The sequence below is a fragment of the Falco naumanni genome, chromosome 4, assembly GCF_017639655.2.
Source record: "Falco naumanni isolate bFalNau1 chromosome 4, bFalNau1.pat, whole genome shotgun sequence".
NCBI lineage: Eukaryota > Metazoa > Chordata > Aves > Falconiformes > Falconidae > Falco > Falco naumanni.
In genome coordinates, this window is record NC_054057.1 from 64,220,228 (window position 1) to 64,240,818 (window position 20,591).

A 20,591-nucleotide genomic window follows, 5' to 3' on the forward strand; every position below is an offset into this window, starting at 1 on the left:
GGCAGGACGGCGGTGGCAGTGGTAACGGTGGCTGGGGGGGCACCTGCCAGATGGGATTGGGGGTGGGCATCACTGCCGGGGGTGTCACAGCCTGGCACGGAGGTCTGGGGGGGCTGGGGGTGTCAGGGGCAGGCAGGGGGTCCGTGACACCCCCCCGCCCCACTCTGCGAGTTCGTGGAGATGGATGGTGAGAACAGGGAGAAGACCCAGGGCGGGGGGAAGGGGTGTGTGAGCCCCCTTGGCTGCCCCCCGTGCCCCAGCCCAGCTGCCCCCATGTGCTGAAGCTGTTCCTGAGCCCCCATCACCCTGTACTGCAGCCCCCGGGGGGGCTCGGAGGACACCCCCCCCCATTTGGGGCCATTCTCAGAGGAGCTGACCTACATGAATGAGCAGGGTGAGGCCAGCTGGGCCGGGGGAAACTGAGGCAGGGAGTGTGTCCCCATGTAGACCTCTGACCTTCTCTGTAGGTGAGCGAGACCCCCAGAGCTCCGTGCCCGGCCTGCCTCCCCCAGCCCTGCTGCCACCCCACGATCACTGTGAGGGGGTCCCAGCGCTGGGGATGGGGGGAAACGTGGGGGGGAGCAGGATCCAGATGCCTGGGTGCTGTCACCGCCTGGGTGCTGTCACTGGCTGGCAGGGGAGAGGGCAATGAGCACGGTGGTTCCTCTGGGGTCAGCGGCTGGGGGATGGGAGGGGGCCCAGCTGCCGGGGTCCCCTGCCAGGCAGTGCCCCCCCCAGGCACAGGCATGGCGGAGGAGCTTGCCAAGAAGCTGCAGCTGTGCTGAGCTCTCATTGCAGACTGACGGGTGTCAGCACAGGGGGGCCGCTGGCTGCCCCCCCTGCTTCGTGCCAGGGACCAGCTAGGGCAGCAGTAGCCCCCCCCAGGGCAAAGCCATTCCCAGGCCCCCCCCCCCCCCCCCGGCCCAGGCACCCCCGGGGGAGGGGGGATGCAGACAGCACAGCCCAGCCAGGGGCAGCAGTGGACCCCCAACCCATATACTGGGAGGGGGGGCATCACCCCAGGTGCCATCCTGAACAAAGGCACTGCCCTGCTCAGCACCGTCCCAGCTCCTTGTGCCATGGGGGTGGCACCGGGACCCACCCCCAAATCCCCCCTCCCCCCCCCGGGGTTGGTGCCCCCCGCTGCCCCGAGCCCCAGCCACGGCCGCGTCACACCTACATCCCAGTTTATTCTTCAGGCCAGAAGCAGCTCTCGATGGCGAGGGGTGACGTGCCCAGCCCGGTGCCAGCAACGTGGGGGGTGGCACAGAGTGGGGGGGTCAGCTGGCGGGGCCGGGGGTGCTGGTGCACCCCAGCTCCAGGGGCTGGCACAGCCCTGCCAGTGCAGTGGAGGGGGGGGGTGGGGGGGTACATTCAGTGCTCTCGCCTGGGGGGTGCCCGCGGGGGGCACGGCTCTAGGGCAGGCTGGCGTTGGAGCTGCTGGCCGTGCTGTTGCGTTTCTGGAGGCATTTCACCGCGCTGGGCACCTGCAAGCCCGAGGAGACGTGGAAGCTGCCGCACCAGACCTGCAGGCACAGAAGTGGGGCTTGCCTGGGGGGGGCACAGGGCTTGGGGGAGCTGAACCCCACCAGCGGCAGCCCCACAGCGCTGCCCAGCCCTGCTGGCCCCTTACCATGAAGGCAGGCAGCACTGGCTGCGTGAACTTGGCCTTGAAGGTGTGGAGCAGCTGCTTGGTCCTGGCGTTGTAGAAAGACAGGAACCCTGTGGGCACAGGGGTGGGGCGTGGGGGGTGGGCACAGAACTTGAAGACCCTCAGCACAGTGTCCATGGTGGTAGCAATGCCCATGGTGGACACACTGGTGCCCATGGTGGTGGCACTGGACATGCTGATGTCCATGATGGTGGTGGCAATGCCCATGGTGGACATACTAATGCTCATGGTAGTAGCGATGGACACCACTGGAGCCCATGGTGGACACGCTGGTGCCCATGATGGTGGCAATGTCCATGATGGACATACTGATGCCCGTGGTGGTGCTGGACATGCCAGTGTCCATGGTGGTGGTGGCAATGCCCATGGTGGAGGACCAGCTGGTGCTGGCGGTGCCCATGTTGGTGGCAGTCCCTGTGCCCACCCCCAAGGCTGCCTGATTGTCACCCCATCCCGCACCCACCTTCATGGAAGTTGCAGTAGACACCGATGCAGTCGGGCACGGGCACGTCCAGCACCTTGGCCTTGTTGGCGTGCTTGGCGCTGAAGCTGACCTGCAGCCAGTTGTTGAGGTGGAGGCACCAGGAGGCCGAGGTCTTGCCCAGCTGGTCGAATTTGCCCAGGCTGCGATATGCCACCCCCACGCCGAAAGCTTTGCTGTCCCGGTCGTACCGCACCTCCCAGTAGTGGTCGTCACCATCGATCAGCGTGTCACCTGCAGGCACGGGGCACGGCTCTGCCTAGTGCACCCATGGGTGCCCCATCCTGACCCCAGCCCCGCAGGTCCCTCTGGGTGCCCCACGCCCACCTACATCACCGCTGTGCCCCCAGGGCCACCCTCTCCTCTGCTCCATGCCCCCACCTGCACCCCCGGGTGCCTGCAGGGTCTCCACCAGCACCCAGTGGGTGCCCCCAGCTCTCACCCAGAACCGTGTAGGACTCGGCGGTGAAGCGATCTCTGCCCCCGCGCCCTGAGGGCATCCTCTTGGGTGACTGCACCACCCTAGGACAGACGGACGCCAGCGAGGAGGGGTGGGTGGGCATTACCTGGGCGGGGGGGGGGGGCAATGCTGGGGTGACAAGGGGGGATGACATTACCTGGCAGGCGAGTTGGCGGGTGAAGCTGTCCTGCCCTTGCCATCCTTCTCACGTGCCTTGACATCCTGCACCTTGCCCCCCGTGGCGTCCCACTCTACGCTGAGCTCCTCTACCCGCAGGTTCTGGTGGCACGTGCTGGCATCCAGCCGAAACATGAAAGCTGGGGACAGCCACCATCAGCGCGTCACCCCCCTCGCCTGGCACCAAGGGGCCATGGACCCTGGCACGCTTGGGAAGGCGTAACATGGGGTGACATTGGGGGTGACGGATGCTCCACCACCCCACCGGTACCCACCTCTTGTCTCTAAAGTGACTGGCTCGGAGAATTCGCCTGCCACAGCCTTGTTACATGCCCGTACCCGAAAATTCATGTACTTCATGTCAAACTTCAGCCCTGTGGGCACAGAAGGGTCACAAAGCTGGGCATGGGGGGAGTACCGGCGACCTCCATGTCCCCTACAAAGCCTGGCACTGCCACCCAGCCCCCTGGGACAGCCCCAGCCCCCTGCCACCCATGGTGCCTGCTCAGCCTGGCACACCTGGGGCTGGTTTTGCCCCTGTGCCCTCACCGGAGAGGGTGTACTCGGTGCCCTTGATGCCCTCAACCACCATCCAGGGCTGGTCCTCCTTGGCGCGGGGCGGCCCCTCAAAGTTGGTCCTGCGGTACTCCAGCACGTAGTGGTCTATCTTGCTGTCCTCGTCGGGCATCCTCCAGGCCAGTGTCACACAGTTATCGGCCACCAGTGACTCCGCCAGATCGATCTCGGGGGTGCTGGGCACTGCCCGCAGGAACAGCTGTGCCAGTGTCCCCCCAGCCACTGCAGCTCTCCTGCCAGCCACAGTGTCCCCAGCACCCCGAGGCACCCCCAGGGCGCCCTTAGATCCCAGGGGCTCAGCGCTTTGGGGACCCCAGGCATGGAACCCGCAAGGGCCCACAGGCACAGCACCCTAGAGACCCCACATGTGGGATCCCAGAGACCCCAAGCCTGGCACCTGCTGCACCCCTGGGCACAGCATCCAAACCCCCTCATCCCTCCATCCATCCCTGGCACCTTCTCAACCCTCTGGATGGGGTACCACAGGGTGCCCCAGGCCTGGCACCCCCAACTGCTCCTCACCTCATCCTGCAGCACCCAGGAGAGCCCTTAAACCCTGCACCCCTGTCCCTGTGCCAGATCCTTGCCAGGCTGGCACAGCCCTCTGTGCCCCCAGCACTGCCTTTCCCTTGCAGCGGGAGAAAGCCACCCACTGTGGCCTGTCCCTCCATGTCCCCATCACCCGCAGGCAGTACCTGGCAGGAAGGCAAGGGCCTGGAGCAGGCGGCGTTCCTGGGCAAAATCCACCATCAAGTGGCTCATGTTGTCGCTCACCTTGGCCTTGAGTGAGAGGCGGAAGGCGGGTGCCATTGTCACGCTGTGCGAGGGACACGGGGCCATGGGTCAGTGAGGCTGGGAGGCAGACACCCACCCAGCCCTGACTGCCCAGCCCCTGCCCTGCGTGGGGAGATGGGAAGGGTGGGAAGAGCCACCCCAGCACCCATAGGGCCACCCGCCGCGGGGCCCTGGCCGGGAGGATGTTGGGGGTTAGTGGGGCTGGGGGCACGGGGGCGCCGTACCTATCCTTGATCTGTTTGGCAGCCTTGTGAGCGCAGAGGAAAAGAGGAGGAAAAAAAAGAGCAAGTGAGACAGCAGTGCCAGGAGCCAGCGCGGTGCAGCATGCCCGGACCTCCGCTCCACTGCCAGCATGGCAGAGCATGCCCGTGTCCCTGCTGAAGTGCCCAGCAGAACAGGATCCCTGCATCCCTGCTGCGGTACCCCCTGGCACAGCATCCCCACAGCAGTACCCCCTGGCACAGCATCCCCACAGCGGTACCCCTATGGCACAGCATCCCCACAGCGGTACCCCTATGGCACAGCATCCCTGTGTCACTGCTGCAGTACCCCCTGGCACAGCATCCCCACAGCGGTACCCCCATGGCACAGCATCCCTGCAGCAGTACCCCATGGTACAGCATCCCTGCATCCCCACGATGGTACCCTGTGGCACAGCATCCCTGCGTCCCCACTGTGGTACCCCAAGGCCACAGCACCCCCATGGCACAGCATCCTGATGCCCCCAGTGTCCCTTTGTCTCAGGAGAAAGGGGGCACCGGGCAGCTCTGGGCAGGCCGGGGATAACCCGGGGGGTCTGCGTGCCCCCCCGCCACCCCAGCAGCAGGCACAGCCAGCCCAGCGTTGCCCCAGTGCTCAGCACAGAAAGAAAGGAGGGTGCCCACCCAGGGTGAGCGCAGCCCTGGGGTGGCATGAGCCAGCCAGCAAGGGGAAAGGGGGGTCAGGACACCCCCAGCATGGGGGGCAGCTGGACGAGGACATCCCCCCACGCCGGTGGGGACGCACCTGGAGGAAGTCATGGTGGTTAGCTGTCTCCAGGGCCTGGTTGGCCGCCTCCAGCAGCTCCTCTGAGCTCTCCAGGGCCTTGGCACACTCTGCAAGCTGGGCCTAGTATGGAGGGGAGAGAAGCAGCGGTGGGCGAGGGTGCCGGTGGCGGTGGGGGGCATGCAGGGTGGGCGCCCACCTGCAGCTCGTAGGTGCGGCTGGCGCGGTCCTGCTTGATCTTCATCAGCATCTCGTCCTTCAGCTCGTCCAGCAGCGTGTACAGTGACTGGAACTCGCTCTCCAGGTCCTCCTGCACCCGCGACGAGTTGGCCTGGTCACAACGCCTGGGGCGTCAGCGGGGGCCACCCCCCCCGGCTGTGGGACCCCCGTGTGTGCCGGGGATGGGGTCCCCAGGGGGAGGGCGGGGGCTCCCTGGTACCTCCACATTCTGCATCATCTGCTTGAGGGAGTAGATGAAGTTCTGGATCTCCTCATTCTTCACGGCCAAGGTGGTGATGATCTTCCGCAGAGACTCCTGCCCGGCCCCCCCGACCCACCGTCAGTGCCCCCTGGCCCCCCCCCCGCCCCTCCGAGCCCCCCCCCCGGCTCCCCACCCCGCCAGGCCCAGGCGTGCCAGGCGCCGGGAGCCAGCGGGCATGGCGGGAGCGGGATGACTTGGCAAGTGTGTGTGTGTGAGAGCGACAAGGGCAGGGGGGGACAGCGGGGGGGGGCAGCCGGGGGGGCAGCCCTGCACCCCTCCCTCCCGCACCGCCCTCAACCCCCGCATCCCTCCTGCCTCCAGACCTTCATCCGCTCCAGCCCCTCTCCCTCCAGCCCCCCTTCTCCAGCCCCTCTTCCTTCCTTCCTTCCTTCCTCCCTCCCTCTCTCTCCCTCCCTCCCTCTCTCTCTCTCTCTCCCTCCCTCCTTCATCCCCTCTTCCTCCCTCCCTCCCTCCCTCTCCCTCCCTCCCTCCCTCTCCATCCCTCCCTTCATCTTTCCTCCATTCCCCTTCTTCTTCTTCTTCTTCTTCCTCTTCTCCTCCTCCTCCTCCTCCTCCTCCCTCGTCCCCTCCGCGGCTCCCCCCTCGCTCCCCGCTCCGTTCCCCGCCGCGCCCGGCCCGGCCCGGCCCCACCTGGTCGCCCATACCGGGCCGGCCCCGCCGCCGCTCGGCCCCGCCGCCACCAACAAAGGGGGAGCGGCGCCGCCGCCCCGCCCCTCGGCCCCGCCCGCTGGGGGCGTGGCCCCGCCCCGCGGCATGCTGGGAGATGTAGTCCGGGGGCGGACACACACCGCCCCGCCCCGCCCCGCGCCGCCCCCGGCAAGGGGCGGGTGAGACCCTCGGTGCGGGCCCCTGTCCCGGTAGGACCCCCCGCGCCGCCCCGGGGGGGGTGTCCCCAGCGCCCCCCCGGCTCTCCCTGTGAGGCTGTGCTGGGCCCTAAGCCCACTCTGAGGCCAGGAGGTGCCCCCTCCCCAAATGCCCCTTCCCCATTTACCCCTGCAACTCTCTGCCCCCCGCCCATCCTAACCCCCTCCCAAACACCCCCAAGCCCCTCTCCCTCCAAATACCCCCCGCCCACCTACCCTTGTACCCTGCCCCGTGCCCAAATACCCCCGTGTCCACCCCACCCCACACACTCCCATGCCCGCGCCCCCCTGCCCGCTCATCTGGGCTCACCCCAGGCACCCCCCAGGGCTGGGGGCACCCAATAGTCCCTCTCAGCCCCCCGGCCGTGCCAGCCGCTGTGTCATGTCTTGGGGGGAGCAAGGCTGGCCATGCTCAGCCCTGTTCCCCTCGGCACCCACTGCCCCCCCCCAGACCACGGGCATCTGCCTGAACGTATTGACCCCCACCGCCCCGCAAAGCTGCCACCGCCTGCCACAGTGATGGACACCAGCACATACCAGGGGGGCTGCAGGGGGCACAGGGCCTCCCACCCCCCCCCCCAGCCCTGAGACAATCCCAGTGTGCAGCCGATGCCCAGCTGGGGAGGGCACCCCCCGTAGCTCTGCCTTTCTGCAGGAAAAGCCCCCAAAAAGGGGTTTTGCAGCACCCTGCCACCCTGCTTGTCATCTGCACAGCACCCACCCTGCCGCACCCAGTGCCCCCCCGCTGCCCCCCACCTGCCCACCGAGCACGAGCAGCTCATACCGGTGTGCTGGGGGGTTAGCATGTGGCTGGGACGCGGCAGGCTGCTGGGGCCCCCCCCATTTCAAGGGAGCCACTCGGTGGTCCCACGGCCTCGTCCCATGCCAGCATGCAAAGCCTGCACCGACCGCGCATGTAGCACCTGCTCCCCCCGCCATGGTTCTGCTGGGGGGGCTGGTGCCATCAGCCCCCCCATCATGCAGCTGAGCTGGTGTGCGGTTGATGGTGGGTGACCCCAGGTAGTGCCACCTCCAGGCTTTGTCCCCTGGTGGGGGATAGGGGCTCATCTGGACCCCCCCACCTCACCTGGACCTCTGGGTTCCTGGGGAGACGGTGGGAGTGGGCACAAGGGCAGGACCCAAGTGTTGGGACCAGGATGGGACCGGTGGCAGGGCCACCACATCGTCCTGCCTGAGGGTGTCATGCCTTCCCCCGGAGGCACCATAGAGTTGAGCCTCAAGAGGGACCAGAGCGTCGCCATGCCCACATGCCGCAGAGCACGCAGCGGGCAGGGGCTGCACATCGGCTTTTAATGGGAGGGCTTTGCTGCAGGACTGGGGAGGGGGCACAGCTGGGGAGGGTCACAGGGGCTGCACAGCCACGGGGTAGAGCAGGGAGAGGTGGCGGGCGCCGCGGACGGGCAGCGCCCGCGCTGTGTAGTGCCGCACGGCCTCGGGCACCGAGGGAAAGGCAGCTCCGGCGCGGCCGAGCACAAAGTGCTGCTCCCGTGTTCGCGTGAGCTTCACGTGCACGAAGCCATGGCTGCTCCTGCAGGTGGGGAGGGGAAACTGAGGCCCGCAGCGCAGGGCACGGCCACCCCTTGCACACACAGGTGCATGTCAACGTGCGTCACTGGGGAACACGCGAACACACGCCAGCATGTGGATGCAAGCACCATGCTGACAGCCCAGCCCCTCTACCCAGGATGCCCCCCCATGCCTAGGTTGTCCCCAGGGCTGTCCCTGTGCCCCCCACCCTCCACTCCACCCCAGCCCTGCGCTCACCTGAGCGAGAGCGAGTAGTCATCGGGGCTGGTCTCGCAGTCCCGCACGAGGAAGCTGCCCTCGCGGCACAGTGCCAGCAGCGTCTCGGCGCCTGCCCGCCCGATGGGGCCGTGGTACCAGCTGTGTGGTGGCATGTGGCACCCTGTGTGCATCACCCCAGCACACAGCACTGGGGCCCTCCCAGGACCCACCTGCACCATGGGGCACCCTCCACCCCATGGGGACACATCTATATCATGGGGTACCCATCTGTGCCACGGGCCACCCAACCACGTCAAAGGGACCAACCACCCCATGGGGACACATCCATGCCATGGGGCACCCAACCATGTCAAAGGGGCCAACCACCCCATGGGGCACCCTCCACCCTCTGGGGACCCATCCATGTCATTGGGCACCTTCCACCCCATGGGGACCCATCTGTGGTGGACCCTTCACCCCTGAGGGCTGCCTCCACACCATGATGCGGGACTGGGATGCTGATGCCACCCCATGGAAGAGGGACCCGCCCAGACTCACGCCTGCTTCTCCAGGGGCAGCGAGGTGTCCACATGCCTGGGGCTGGGGGGGCAGCCTGGCCTGGCACCTGGGGGGGGGGCGGGGGGGCCGCGGCAGCTGCCGGGACAGGCTGGGGGAGCGCTCAGGGCTTTCGAACTGCACTGCGGGGACAAACGGGGGTGTCACCCCACTGTGGGGTCCCAGCACCCCTGCCTGCTGCTGGGGGGCACCTCTCAGTGCCAGACCACAAAGGAATGTCCCAGATGTCCCCACCTCTGCCTTGCTGTGGTCTCCCATTGCCCCCAAGGGGTGGGACCCATGGGTGCTGGTGGGTGCTGGGGCCAGGAGTGGTCTGGGATGATATCCATGGGTGCCACAGGATGCTGGGGTCCCAGGGGTACTATCCCCAGGTGACAGGGGATGCCAGGGGTCCCTGGGTGGCACCCATGGGAGCTGAGGGATGTGGGGCTGGGGAACCCCAGGGTGGTACCCAGGGGTGCGGGAGATGCTAGGGGGCAGGAGTGATACCCATGGGAGCTGGGGGACCCTGGGGCAGCACCCATGGAGCTGGGTGACGTGGGGCTGGAGGACCTCAGGGTGGCATCAATGGAGCTGTGGCATGTGGGGCTGGGGGACCCCGGGGTAGCACCCATGGAGCTGGGGGACACGGGGCTGGAGGGCCCCGGTGTAGCACCCATGGAGCTGGGGGGATGCAGGGCTGGGGAACCCCAGGGTGGCACCCATGGCTGCTGGGGGATGCTGGGGGTAAGGAGTGGTACCCAGAGGAGCTGGGGGGGACCCTGGGGTGACACTCAGTCCCCCGGGATGCTGTCACCTGCGAATGCCCGCGAGATGTGATCCTTCTTCCACTCCCAGGGCTGGTCATACTCATCGGCCGGGCGCTCGTCGTCGCGGGGCAGGCGGCTCTCCCGGGCGGTGGGCACCCCCGGACCCTCCCCTGCCGTCTCCCACTCCTCGTAGGGGGTGTCGTAGAGCTGGGGTCCCCGCCGCGGCTTCGCCCGCCGGCCCTCGCCCTGCTGGGGGCACCCTGGGAACAGGCAAGGCCGGGAGAGGCAGCGAGGCCGGGATGGGTGGGAGGCCCCCTGGCCGTGGGACCCCCACCCGCGGGGCTGGGTGCTGGGGGGTGCCCGGGTGTCACCCACCTGTGGCCTCACCGGGCTCCTCGCAGCCACCCTCGGGCGCCGGGTCCTGCTCTCCCTCAAAGGGCTCCGAGTACTCGCTCTCACCGGGGCCCTGCGGGGGGGGCGCCCTGGGTGGGACCCCGGGTGGGACGCGACCCCCACTGCCCCCCCCCGCCCCGGTCCCCAGTCCCTGGGTCCCCTCCCCGGGACCCTGGAGGCTCCCCCAGCCCCTGATGTGGGTGTCCCCGGTCCTTTCCCCGCTCCCTCCCACCGGGTCCCTTTGTCCCCGGACCCCTTCCCCCTCTCCCAGTGACTCCACCGCCCCCAGCCCCCTTCCAGTGTCGTCCCCCCCCGCAACGTGTCCCCAGGTCCTTCCCCGGGGTGCCCTGCTGCCCCCCGAGCCCTTGGCTCTTCCCGGTTCCCGACCACGGTCCCCCGCGGTTCCCTCGGTCCTTCTCCCCAGCCCCTCTGGGTCCTCAAGCCCCCTTCCCCACCTCCCCCCCCACCCCCCCTGTGCCCCCCCGCTCTTTGCCCCCCAGTCCCTCCGCTCGTTCCCAGTTGCCCCACTCGCACTCCTCCGCCCCCACCCAGGTCCTGCTCCCCGGTACCCCCCGGTTCCTCGCCCCAGCCCCCCCTACCCGCTGCACCCACCCGGTCCCTTCACCCCCCAACCCTGGTGCCCGCGCGTTCCCCCGGGTCTTGCCTCGCTGCCCCCCACCCCCCCGCGCCCCGGTGTCCCCCGTGTCCCCCGCTCGTCCCTGCTCCCGCCGGCGGGGGCCGCCCCCCGGCCCCGCGCCCCCCCCCCGCACCAGCCGGGGCCGGGGGGGAGGCAGCGGGGCCGCGCAGGACAGCGCCGGGGGGGGCCGCCGGGGGGGGCCCCGCTCCCGGTGCCGGTGGGGCGGCGCTCGCCGCCGCTGTAGTCGGGCTGGGGTGGGCGGGGGGGAGAGCGCCGGGCCCCCCGGCCCAGGTACTCCCGGAGCCACTTGGCCATGGCGGGGCCGGCACCGGGAGCGCGGGCGCGCCGGGACCCCCCCGCCGCCGCCGGGAGCCGCTTTGTGTCGCCGCCGCGCGCGGCGCGGACCGGAGCCCCCGGCCCCCCCCGCACCCGCCTCGCCGGGGGTGGGGGGACGGGACCGGCACGAGAAGGGGGACGGGCACCGGGGACTCTGCGGGGGACAATGAGGGGGACACGCCGGGAGCCCTGCTGCCCCCCTCTGCGGTGATGGGGGCACCGGGACGCCCGAGTGACAGCGGGACGGGGCCCCCCGTGTGTGCGACAGTGGGAGAAGGGGAGTCACCGGGAGCCCCAGGCACCGACGGGGGGCACAGCGGGCACAGGCCACCCCCCCGGGCTTCCGGGGGGTCAGGGCACAGGGAAAGAGCTGGGGGGCACCAAGCCTGGGGGCTTCGGATGGCTGGAGGTAGGATGGAGCCCCCAACCACAGGGTCAGCCCCCCCCCAGGGAGCTTGTCATGGGGGTTCCTGCCTCCCCCTCTGCCCCGGGGACCACACGGGGGGGTCAGGAGGGCCGGTACCCCCCAACCATGCACCGAGCAGGCTCCTTGTATTGTCTTCCCAGAACAAAGGGCCCCCCCTGGGATCCCGGCCTGGGGCTGGGGGTGCAGGGAGCTGCGGGGGGGGGGACACATATGGGAGGAGGACATGGCTGGGGGGGTCCTGCATGGCCAGGGCCCCCCCAGCTTTGCTCCTGACAGACCCCATCTAATGCCAACCCCAGGGCTCAGCCCAATATCCAGCATTAATATTTGAAGAGGCTAATTACAACACTCGTGCAGGGAATGCTAATTGGGACGGGGGACGGGGGGCTGGGTTTTCTCCCCGGCTCTCAGAAACGCTCCACAAGGCCCTGGCCCTGCAGCCCATGCCAGAGCGCTTTTTGTGAGCGGGTTAATTAGCAAGAAGCTGCTCGTTAATTAGATGTGGGTGCCTTAAGGAGGAAGTTAATGGACATGGGTGCGGAGACTGAGCCCTGGCTGGGGCAGGGGGGTGCGCGAGGGTGGATAAACCCGTATGATGGGGTGGGGGTCCTTGGGGCTGCCCCTGCCAGAGGCGTGCAGGCAGGACCCACCGCCCGCGTACAAATTACTGCTCTGGAAGACGAAGAAGTGGCTCTGACACATCTAATTTATTACCGGGTTGTGGCTGCCAGTGAGCCAAGTAAACCCAATTGCTCTCTGACCGGTGTGGGGGGGTTGTCACCAAGCTGCTGGGGACAGCTGGGGCACGGGAGGACTTGGGCAGGGGAAGGGGGCTGGTGGCAGCCCAGCCAGGACAGCCCTGGCCCCACGGTGCATGGCCAGACGAGCCCTCTGGGTCTGTGCTGTGGGAAATGTCACTTCTACCAGCAAACACTGGGGGACTCTGGCTCACCCCACAAAGGTGGGATCTGAGCCCTTGGTGGGGGGTCAGGAGCTGCCCTGGGCTAGAGCAGTGGTGGTGGCGAGTCCTCCCACAGCAGAAGGGTGCTGAGCTCCTGCCTTACCGCTGCTCGGACGAGGGGCTGGAGCAAAGGAAGGCCCTGAGGTCCCTTTACCACCATGGGGGAGGTCAGTGAGTCACAAACCGGGGCCCGATCAGCACGGAGGTGAGGGCAGTGGGTGCCACCAGAATGGAGAAATGACGCAGTCCTGGCTGGCCCCAGCAGTTCTGAACACGTTGTGGGTGCAGAGCTGGGACACATCCTGCTCCCAGGGCTGGCCAAGAGCTACGTCTGGGCATGACCAGCCTGGGACAGCGTCGGCACTCTCCACTGGCTGCGCGGCAGCAGCCAGACCCTCCTGGGAGGAAGGGGTCTTCTCCACCAGCCCATCAGGGCTCTGTCCACCAGCGGTGTCAGCCAGTGAGGGTGGCTGGGGCCTTGTCCCTGTTGGAGGATGGACGCGCATGCCGGGCCAAGGCAGGTGAAGGCGCTGGGACTCCAGATGGTCTGGAAACCCCGCTGGGCCTGCCGGCTGCGATGCCAGCTCTGCATGGGGCTCGGGAGCAGCTGCTGTCAGCTGGGAGCAGGGCACAGCCTGCAATCCCTGCTCCTGCAGTCCCTGCTCCTGCAATCCCTGCTCCACGCTGGCTCGGGGGCTCGTCAGTCGCTCGGGCTGTCCTCGCTGTCCGAATACGTCCCCAACAAGCCGAGGGAGGACGTGGTGCCCGTTGCTGTGGGAAACGAGCCTGGAAGCCGAGCAAGAGAACAGACACCATCAGGTAGGGCCCTCCCCATGGCCCTCCAACCCCGCCGGCTCGGCACAACCAGCCACGTGGAAACACAAGCCTGTGTCGCTGCTCTGGCTGCTTGCGGCTGGAAGCGAGGTGCCCGGAGCCAGAGTCCGAGCTGTGCCTCGTTCCCCCAGCCTGAATCTCCATGAGGACAGCAAGGTTAAATCGGGTGGACAAGGAGACCCCGCACCCCCTCGGCTGGAGCCTCCTGCTTCCGCCTTGCGGCAGTGACGGGAAGCAGCAAGGCTGGCCCAAGGTCTGGCAAAACCCTGTTCTCCCTCCGCAACCCCCGGGGAGATCTCAGCTGCTGGAAAGGAAGAGGAGCTGGCTCTCAGCTCTGACCACACCAGCTGCGAGTGCGAGGCAGCGTCACAGGCAGAGCACCTCGAGTCCTTGAAAAACGGGCAGCTCCTCCAGCATAATCTGGCTAAACAGACCCTGCCAGTAGCCACGAGCAGGTGGCTGGGGGAAGAATATAAAAAAATGGGGTAACTACAAGAGCTGTCCTTCCCCAGGGATCCCTTGAGGGCAGAGGGACTTACTATGCCAAAGGCTTAGGGGCCAATCAGCCCAGAACTAATCAATTCATCACCTCCCTTCCCAAATCCACGGATGCTCTGGCTTCCTGGGGCTGTGAATGCTGAGGTGCTGGAAAGCCTTTCTGCTTGTTTTCACCACTTCTTTAAAGCTGACAAACTCCAACAGTTTGGCAGGTTTTATAATCAAGCCCCAACCAAAGCCATTTTCTTGCTTTCATGTTCATATCTCACTGTTGTGATGGTTCTCAGCATCATAACTGCACACCGAGTTGCTGTTTTGAAGCTCCTGACCCTGACAGTCTGTCTCCATGGCCTTGGCTTACTGCCAATGGCCAGAAAGGAACCCCTCCTCCACCTGGACATCTCCTGGAAACAGGGACAACCCTCTGTTCTTACACCATCATGGCCCCATCTGCCTCACAACAAGGACTTGAGCTAAGAGCATTCAGGCTCTGAAGACAGTGCTAAAAGCCACTTGGGTGCTGCCAGGTCCCCCCTCCCTGACAGCCCAGCTCAGGCCACCCCATTCCCACGTGGGCAGTTACCGGTGGTGGCCGTGATGCCTCGGTTCTCTGTCCCATTAGCCAGGGCCGGACCTGGCTTCTGCTTCCTCACTGTCACCAGCCCGGCCAGCTGGGGCTTGGTGTTCAATTTGCCCACACTCCGCTCCCAGCTCTCAGTCTTCAGCTTCTTACTCTGGGGCTGAGGGTCCTGCAGAGCAGAGCAGGGGCATTAGGGTGCTCTGGCCTCAGAGGGGAGGCAGAGGGATGGGGGAGAAGGACCAGTGGTGAAAACAGCAGCACAAAGAGCAAAAGGCATGAGGATAGCTGCTCAGAGCAGCAGCGAGTATTCTCCCGCCCCCCCTGCACGGCAGCGACTGGCACAAGCTAAACAAACAACAGGGATATAGATCTAAATGGCTGCAGAACAGCCCTTGGAGACAAATGTCCCGATGCCTGTGACAGTTAAATCCAGCCTTGTGTAGCTGTGGGATGGCCCTGGGATGCTGAGGAGCCAGATGCATGCCACAGGGCTGCACAACCTCTGCCAGCCAGGACTGCGTGCCTGCAGGTGGTCTGGCCACAGAATCAAACTCCCCCAGGCACGAGGATTAGTGCCGGGCCAGGGAACATCGCTCAGATTAACCCCAGCTCGGTTTAGAGACACAGCAGCTTTGATTCATCCAGCCGGACAGAGGTCCCCGCAGACACGGATCGACATTGGAGAGCAGCAGTGCAGGGGCCTGTCTGTGGGGATAATCCCTCCCTCGCAAGCCAGGCACTGAAAGCTCTTTTGTTCTGCATGTCTCCAACACGGACAAAACAGAACCAAAGGAAAGGCTGTCCCAGGCAGTTGTTTCACTGCTGTAATTTTCAGGGCACTGAAAACGTGCCTGAAGCACGACCAAGGCAAAGGCGAGCCCATACTTTTTGAGCTGAAAGGGAAGCCACATCCTGAGCAAGGACAGGGGCAGCTCCCACCCAGCCTTTGTCAGCAAACGTTGTCTAAAATCACCAACTGATCCCTGTCTCCTTTCAGCCCAGTGCACAGGGACACAGGCTTTCCAAGCTGCTCATGCGTGACAGGCATTAGGGCTCCATCGGAGCACAGAGCAGGGACAAAGCAGGCACCATGCAGCCCAGGACAGCAGATTTGGTCTGGGGAAAAGGTGCTGTGGGTGGAAGAGCCTCTGCCCCCACTCACCTCCTGCAAGATATCTGTAGGTTTCACTTTGGCCACAGGCTTCGCTCGCGATTTCGTGGGCTCTTCATCAGAGTCAGAGTCTACCAGTAGCCGCCGGTTCTGGGCCTGCTCCAGCATAGCTCTGCAAGGAGAGAGGCCACACACGGAGGGTTAGAGCTGGCTCCGTTCCACTGCTGTGCCGAGTGGTGCCGGCTGTGCACCGTGCCCATGCTGTCTGCTGTAAGGGGAGCTGGAATTCAGCAGCAGTGCAATGGGATCCACCTTCTCAGGTGTTTTTTAAGAAGTCATGTTCAAGCAGTGCCTGAAAGTTGATAGCACTGAGACTTGCTGCCTCAGCAAGGTGCAGAAACCCTCTCTCCACATGAGGACACTTCTCAGGGTCAGTCAGGCCCCTGCAGCAGCCCAGATCTCCCCACCAGATGAGCCAGTGACAGCAAACCAGTACCTCCCTAAACATGTTGCCACAACAAACTGCCCCAGATCTCCCCACAGCCAGCTCAGGACTACATCCCACCCACGCAACTCCTGTGAACTCAGGCCCCTCAGGCTGGGCTCTCTCTTGGGTGCTCTCAGGGTGCTAAGAAAAGGGTGAGACACAGCCCTGCCTAGCCAGGGCCAGCATGGCTGATTTCATATGCCTGTGAACACTCCCAGCCCACTCACTTCATCTCTTGCTCATCCTCCTCTTGCTCCTTGCGCTTCTGCTCCTCCTCGAACTCCTTGTACTGCTTCAGCATGGCCTCAAAGTCCACATTTGCCTGGCGCTGGTTGAGTTCTTTCAGCTCCTGCAGGTTCTCTAGAACCTCCATCTCCAGCTTGGAGTCCTTGGTTCGATTCTCCAGGACCTGGGTGACCAGAGGTAAGTCGAGGCAGGCACAGATAGCAGAGCCTGCCAGCAACCTCCAGCACAGCCTCTCCCCCCATCACAGGGCTGGAAGCAGCAAGAGGATCATCATCCCCCTCACTCTGGGGTCTTAGGACAGGAAAAACTGGGGCAAGATGCAGTCTGTCACAAGTTCCAACAAAGCAGGAAACTCCTGAGAGCAAAGTGCTGCCTCCTGCCTGTCCAGCACACAGCAGTACTTTGGGAGCCTGTAGAACTAAACCAACAGCTACGAAGTCACCTGCTTTGCTGGGGAAAAGCAGTCAGGGCAGGAGAGAGGTTTGCCTTCTGCAGACGTCACATTCTCATACCTTCATGGGATTGTTGAGCTCCTCCTCTTCCCTCTCCTTCTGCATTCTTTTCTCCTCTTCCTCCAAGAGCTTCTCAGCTTGGAAGTTGCGAGTGGCACCATGCTCCATGGTGTAGTCTGTGTTCTCAGGATCTGTCTAAGGAAGAAATGAGACAGCAAAGTCATTGTACTGGGGCAATTCTGCTCCAGCCATTCTGCGGCCACTTACAGAGCCACAAGCAAATGTTTCCCAATTTCATTTACATCATAGGGCAGACAATCACTCATGGCCTTCTGTTCTGCTCCAGCTGACGTGCTGCTGCAGCCCACCCACGGATGGGCGAGACACTTCAGAACTACAAACTGCCATGATAAGGGAAGGTACACCAAAAATCACATGCTTAGATTCAAGTCTTTTCTGGGACACCCTTTCCCCAGGGGGCAGCACCCAGTAATGTCCACAGGCTGTACAACATCCCCAAAAAGCAAGAGTGCAGAAAATACAGAACGTATTCACCTTGAAAGTGATCTCTGCCAGGCAACGCGTGCACTTGATGTAGAAGCGGAAGATGGGAAGCCCCAGGTACACCTCATTCTGAACAGTCTCCTTACGGGCATTAAACTTCTTCCCTTTGTAGATGTATTCGCCACATGTCTTGCACCTACAAAAGAAAAAAGACAAGTCTGTAACGCATCAAAAGAAAAGAACAAACAGACCAATAAAAGTCCAAGTGATTTTTGGGCTGTGTGAGCCCAGGTTCTGAGCAATGGTTCTCTCCTTCTTTGGAGATTCAGTACCTACTCTTCAAACAAACCCAAAATCACCCGCAGCATCACCACCCCCTCCCTCACCCTTTTTCTTCTGGTCTGTGTGACCTCTAATGGCTGCCGGCAGCAGCTCCCCTGCAGCATACGGAGGCAAAACAATTCCTAAGTGAAGTCTTCTACAGCTGCTTCCTTCTGACTGGTACAGACTCTTACCGCATGTTGAAAGGGGCCATGAGCCGCACCACATACTGTCGGTCCTTTGGGAGTTTGAGCTTTGGGATCTTAGCAGGATCGAAGTCCGGCGGGTAGTATTTCTACAGAGACAGAGCAGAGACGTGTGCGTGCTGGGCACAGAGCCACTCAGAAGAGCGTGAACTGTGGCAGGCAGGCTCGCAGCTGCTGTACCAGCCTAAGGCACCAGCTCCACACAGCAGGAGCTAGCGTGGCAGGGTGCGGTGGATGGGGTGTTTGGCACTTGAGACCACGCCACAGCCAGGCACTGTGGGCGTCTGTCTGTCCTCAGCCCCAGGCCCCCCAACCCTTACATGATTTTAGGGCCTGCTCCAAGCACTGCCAGGAGCCCCAGGCTGGGGATCCCCACCTCAACCGCCTCCCTCTCAGCCTGAGAGTCCTCTCAGGAACCCCACCTCGGCCTCAGGGACCCCCAACCGAGCAGGGACTCCCCGTCACCCCGCGCCTCAGGACCAAGCCCAGCGATCAGGGAACCCTCCCAGGGGCCAGTCCGGCCTGGGGACCCCCCCAGCCAGCGAAATACCCCCCTAACTCACGTTCAACACTTTCCGCTCCGACATGGCTGCAGCCTCCCCCAATCACCAGTGCAACCCAGCAGCTGCCCCCCTCACCGCTCGCCACTTCCGGGAGATAGCCCCACCTCCCTCCGCCGCTCATTGGTGCAACGAGCCACAAGCGGGCCATTCCTCGTCTGCTACTGGCTGCGTCCGCTGCCTGTCAACGGGCCCCGCTCCCGCTGCTGCGCCATGGACAAGAGCCCGCCGGAGCGCCGCGGCCCGCTCTGGGGTTCCGCCGGTGCTGCCTGGCCCGGCCGCTGCGAGGGTCTGGGGAGCGACCGCGGCCCTGGCTGGAGCCGGGAGACTTGGGGCAACGCGGGAGCTGCGAGCTGTGGGCAGCCGGAGCGCGGCTGCTGGGCAGGCCCCACTCCCAGGGTTCACCATGTGGGGCACGGGCTAAAAAAAGTCGGGTTTATGTTCAAAATATTCCCCCAGCTGCAGTATTCGGCCTCTGTGAGGCACTTTGTGATCAGTCTCTGCAGTGGGAAGAAATTAAATTAATTGTCCCTAATGCAGGTAGATGAGTAATTTGGTGCTGTGTAAGGTTCAGTGGGAGCTTGCCGGCGTGTGCGGCGGTGCTGCCTGGCGAGGGAAACTCCTGTGCTGCCCTTCAGTTTGCCTGCTCGTGTGCGCTTTGCTGTTTCTTGCTTAAAACTGAGGATTCAAAGTCCTTCACTTACTGTTTATTGTTTGGAGTTTGATGGTTTCTCACTTAGAAGTTATAGTTTATTACTGTATTTTCTAAAAAATGAGCCACGAGCTATGAAAATTTCCTGAAGGCCTTTGTTCGGGAAGAAGTACAGACAGGTGAAATTGGGGTTTTTCCTTTCAAATACCATTGCTGAATCCTATCCCTGAAGGAAAAAGCAGGGGGAAGTCTGGCAGCTCCTTAGTTTCTTGCTGCATCACCGGCAGGAGGAGGAGCTGACCCTCAGTCCATCCCTGCTATGCTGGTGGATGTCAGTAAGGGCTTCTCAGGTGACAGGCTCCTCAGGTGACACTGGGTGTAGGTGGCACTGAGCCGGGTGGCAGACTCACTCCTGGATGCTGTGTGTATGCATTAATTAATAAACATTTGGTTTATTCATTCAACTTGTGTCCTGCTACCTTTGCACTCAGTAAAAAGTGCCTCAATGGGGTGGCCTGGGGAGGGGGTTACCCACTATTGGGGCTCCTGGGGCACCCTAAGGCCCCTTGGTCTGCCGGGACAGCCTGGGGGCTGCTGGTGGGGGAGGTCCTAACCACAGCCAGGGCCCCTCTGTGCCTCCTGGATGTGGGGATGATGGCAGAGCAGGTCTGGGTGGGAAGAACAGCCTCTCCCAGGTGACCCCCTCAGTGTCACGGCTGGCCGGGAGACGCAGGTGGCCGGTCAGCCATTTGGCCCCAGAGGTCACACCTGGAGCAGCAGTGCTGGAGCGCGGGGCTGCCAGGATGCCAAGAGCTCTGCCTGTCCCAGTAGGAGTAATTTCTGCTGTGGACCTCCTGTGCCCTTTCACATCCCCACCTAAGGGTCCTGTTGTCTCTACCAGCTGCCTTTTACCCCCTGGCCCTCTTAGGGCTTCCCCAGGCCCATCACAATGCCTGCCAAAACCCTCCTTGTGCCCCACTGCACTCCAACGCTCCTTTGGGGCCCCTCTGCTTCCCTCAGAACCTTCCTCAGTCCTTCTTTACATCCCATAAGTCATTTTTCTCTCTACAGCTCCTAGGATGTCTCCAAGTCCCTCTATACTCACAGCATCCCTAAACCTCCTCATGCTCCTGCCATGCCCTTCGAGGCCCTACACAACTTGCTCTCAGGCTCTCCTCACGCTGCAGAGCACGGTGTGCTGTCTGTTGTGCCTGGGACCCCCAGTTTGGTGTCTGAGCCCCTCGAAGACCTCTGTGCTGCACCTGTCTGGAGGTGCAACATTGAGTTTGGCATTGTGGAACAGAAAACTGCCAGTTCTGAAGATGGAACGGGGCTCTCTGGGCATGATCCTCAGATCTCAGTGCAAGGTGATGCTCAGCAAGAACTGGAGATTGCTGCTGAAACTTAAGGGGAAAAAAAACAAGGAAGCAGCGAGGGCAGTAGCTTGAATAAAGGAGTGTGTGTGTCAAGTGGTCCATAGAGTAAGAGCTCTAATCCTGACAAAGGTCTCTCAGCAGCAGCTTACTGTGTAATCCTGGTAACTGTTATGTGTACTAGTAATATCCCCCAAGGTAGCTGGGGGTCTACCCTGGTGGTGGGGCCTCACCGCAGCTGCAGCATGCACATAAGCATCATTCTATACTTAAACCTCCAGGCCTTGCTGGGGCTCCATGCTGGGCCTGTCTGCAATCTGGGCTGAACCTGACTGAGGAAAATGGGGACAGGATAGATGTGGCTTCCCCGGGGCCCACGGCTCAGGAATGGCCCTGCCATACACTCAGGCCCTGTTGTCCCCTCAAGGCCTG

General features: G+C 63.8%; 3 protein-coding genes across 6 annotated transcripts; all 3 read right to left on the bottom strand.

The window, feature by feature from the left end:
- Positions 1-1,173: 1,173 nt before the first annotated feature.
- On the bottom strand, positions 1,174-6,423 carry FSD1 (fibronectin type III and SPRY domain containing 1). Of its 4 annotated transcripts, none has more exons than XM_040593218.1 (13): positions 6,292-6,423; positions 5,585-5,680; positions 5,345-5,455; positions 5,167-5,268; positions 4,386-4,408; positions 4,062-4,183; positions 3,340-3,549; positions 3,066-3,164; positions 2,771-2,930; positions 2,596-2,675; positions 2,136-2,387; positions 1,634-1,722; positions 1,174-1,526 (listed from the first exon to the last, which is right to left on the bottom strand). In XM_040593218.1, exons 1-13 carry the CDS (start codon positions 6,400-6,402, stop codon positions 1,416-1,418), a joined length of 1,566 nt encoding a protein of 521 aa, XP_040449152.1. In that variant the 5' UTR covers positions 6,403-6,423; the 3' UTR covers positions 1,174-1,415. The 4 variants fall into 4 exon arrangements, with proteins under 4 accessions (XP_040449152.1, XP_040449151.1, XP_040449154.1 ...); XM_040593217.1 differs by having other exon boundaries at positions 5,345-5,476; XM_040593220.1 differs by having other exon boundaries at positions 6,278-6,319.
- A 1,182-nt stretch (positions 6,424-7,605) lies between these two features.
- SHD (Src homology 2 domain containing transforming protein D) lies at positions 7,606-11,045 on the bottom strand. Its single transcript, XM_040592069.1, is given in 8 exon segments — positions 7,606-8,059; positions 8,296-8,415; positions 8,815-8,850; positions 8,882-8,954; positions 9,629-9,841; positions 9,957-10,047; positions 10,694-10,846; positions 10,849-11,045. Coding segments are annotated over 8 exon segments (951 nt in total). The 5' UTR covers positions 10,927-11,045; the 3' UTR covers positions 7,606-7,872.
- Positions 11,046-12,062: 1,017 nt separating this feature from the next.
- YJU2 (YJU2 splicing factor homolog) lies at positions 12,063-18,218 on the bottom strand. Its single transcript, XM_040592932.1, has 8 exons — positions 18,138-18,218; positions 17,563-17,663; positions 17,099-17,243; positions 16,604-16,738; positions 16,073-16,254; positions 15,410-15,530; positions 14,251-14,416; positions 12,063-13,121 (listed from the first exon to the last, which is right to left on the bottom strand). The coding sequence occupies exons 1-8, from the start codon at positions 18,159-18,161 to the stop codon at positions 13,036-13,038; spliced, it is 960 nt and encodes a 319-aa protein (XP_040448866.1). The 5' UTR covers positions 18,162-18,218; the 3' UTR covers positions 12,063-13,035.
- Positions 18,219-20,591: the final 2,373 nt, after the last annotated feature.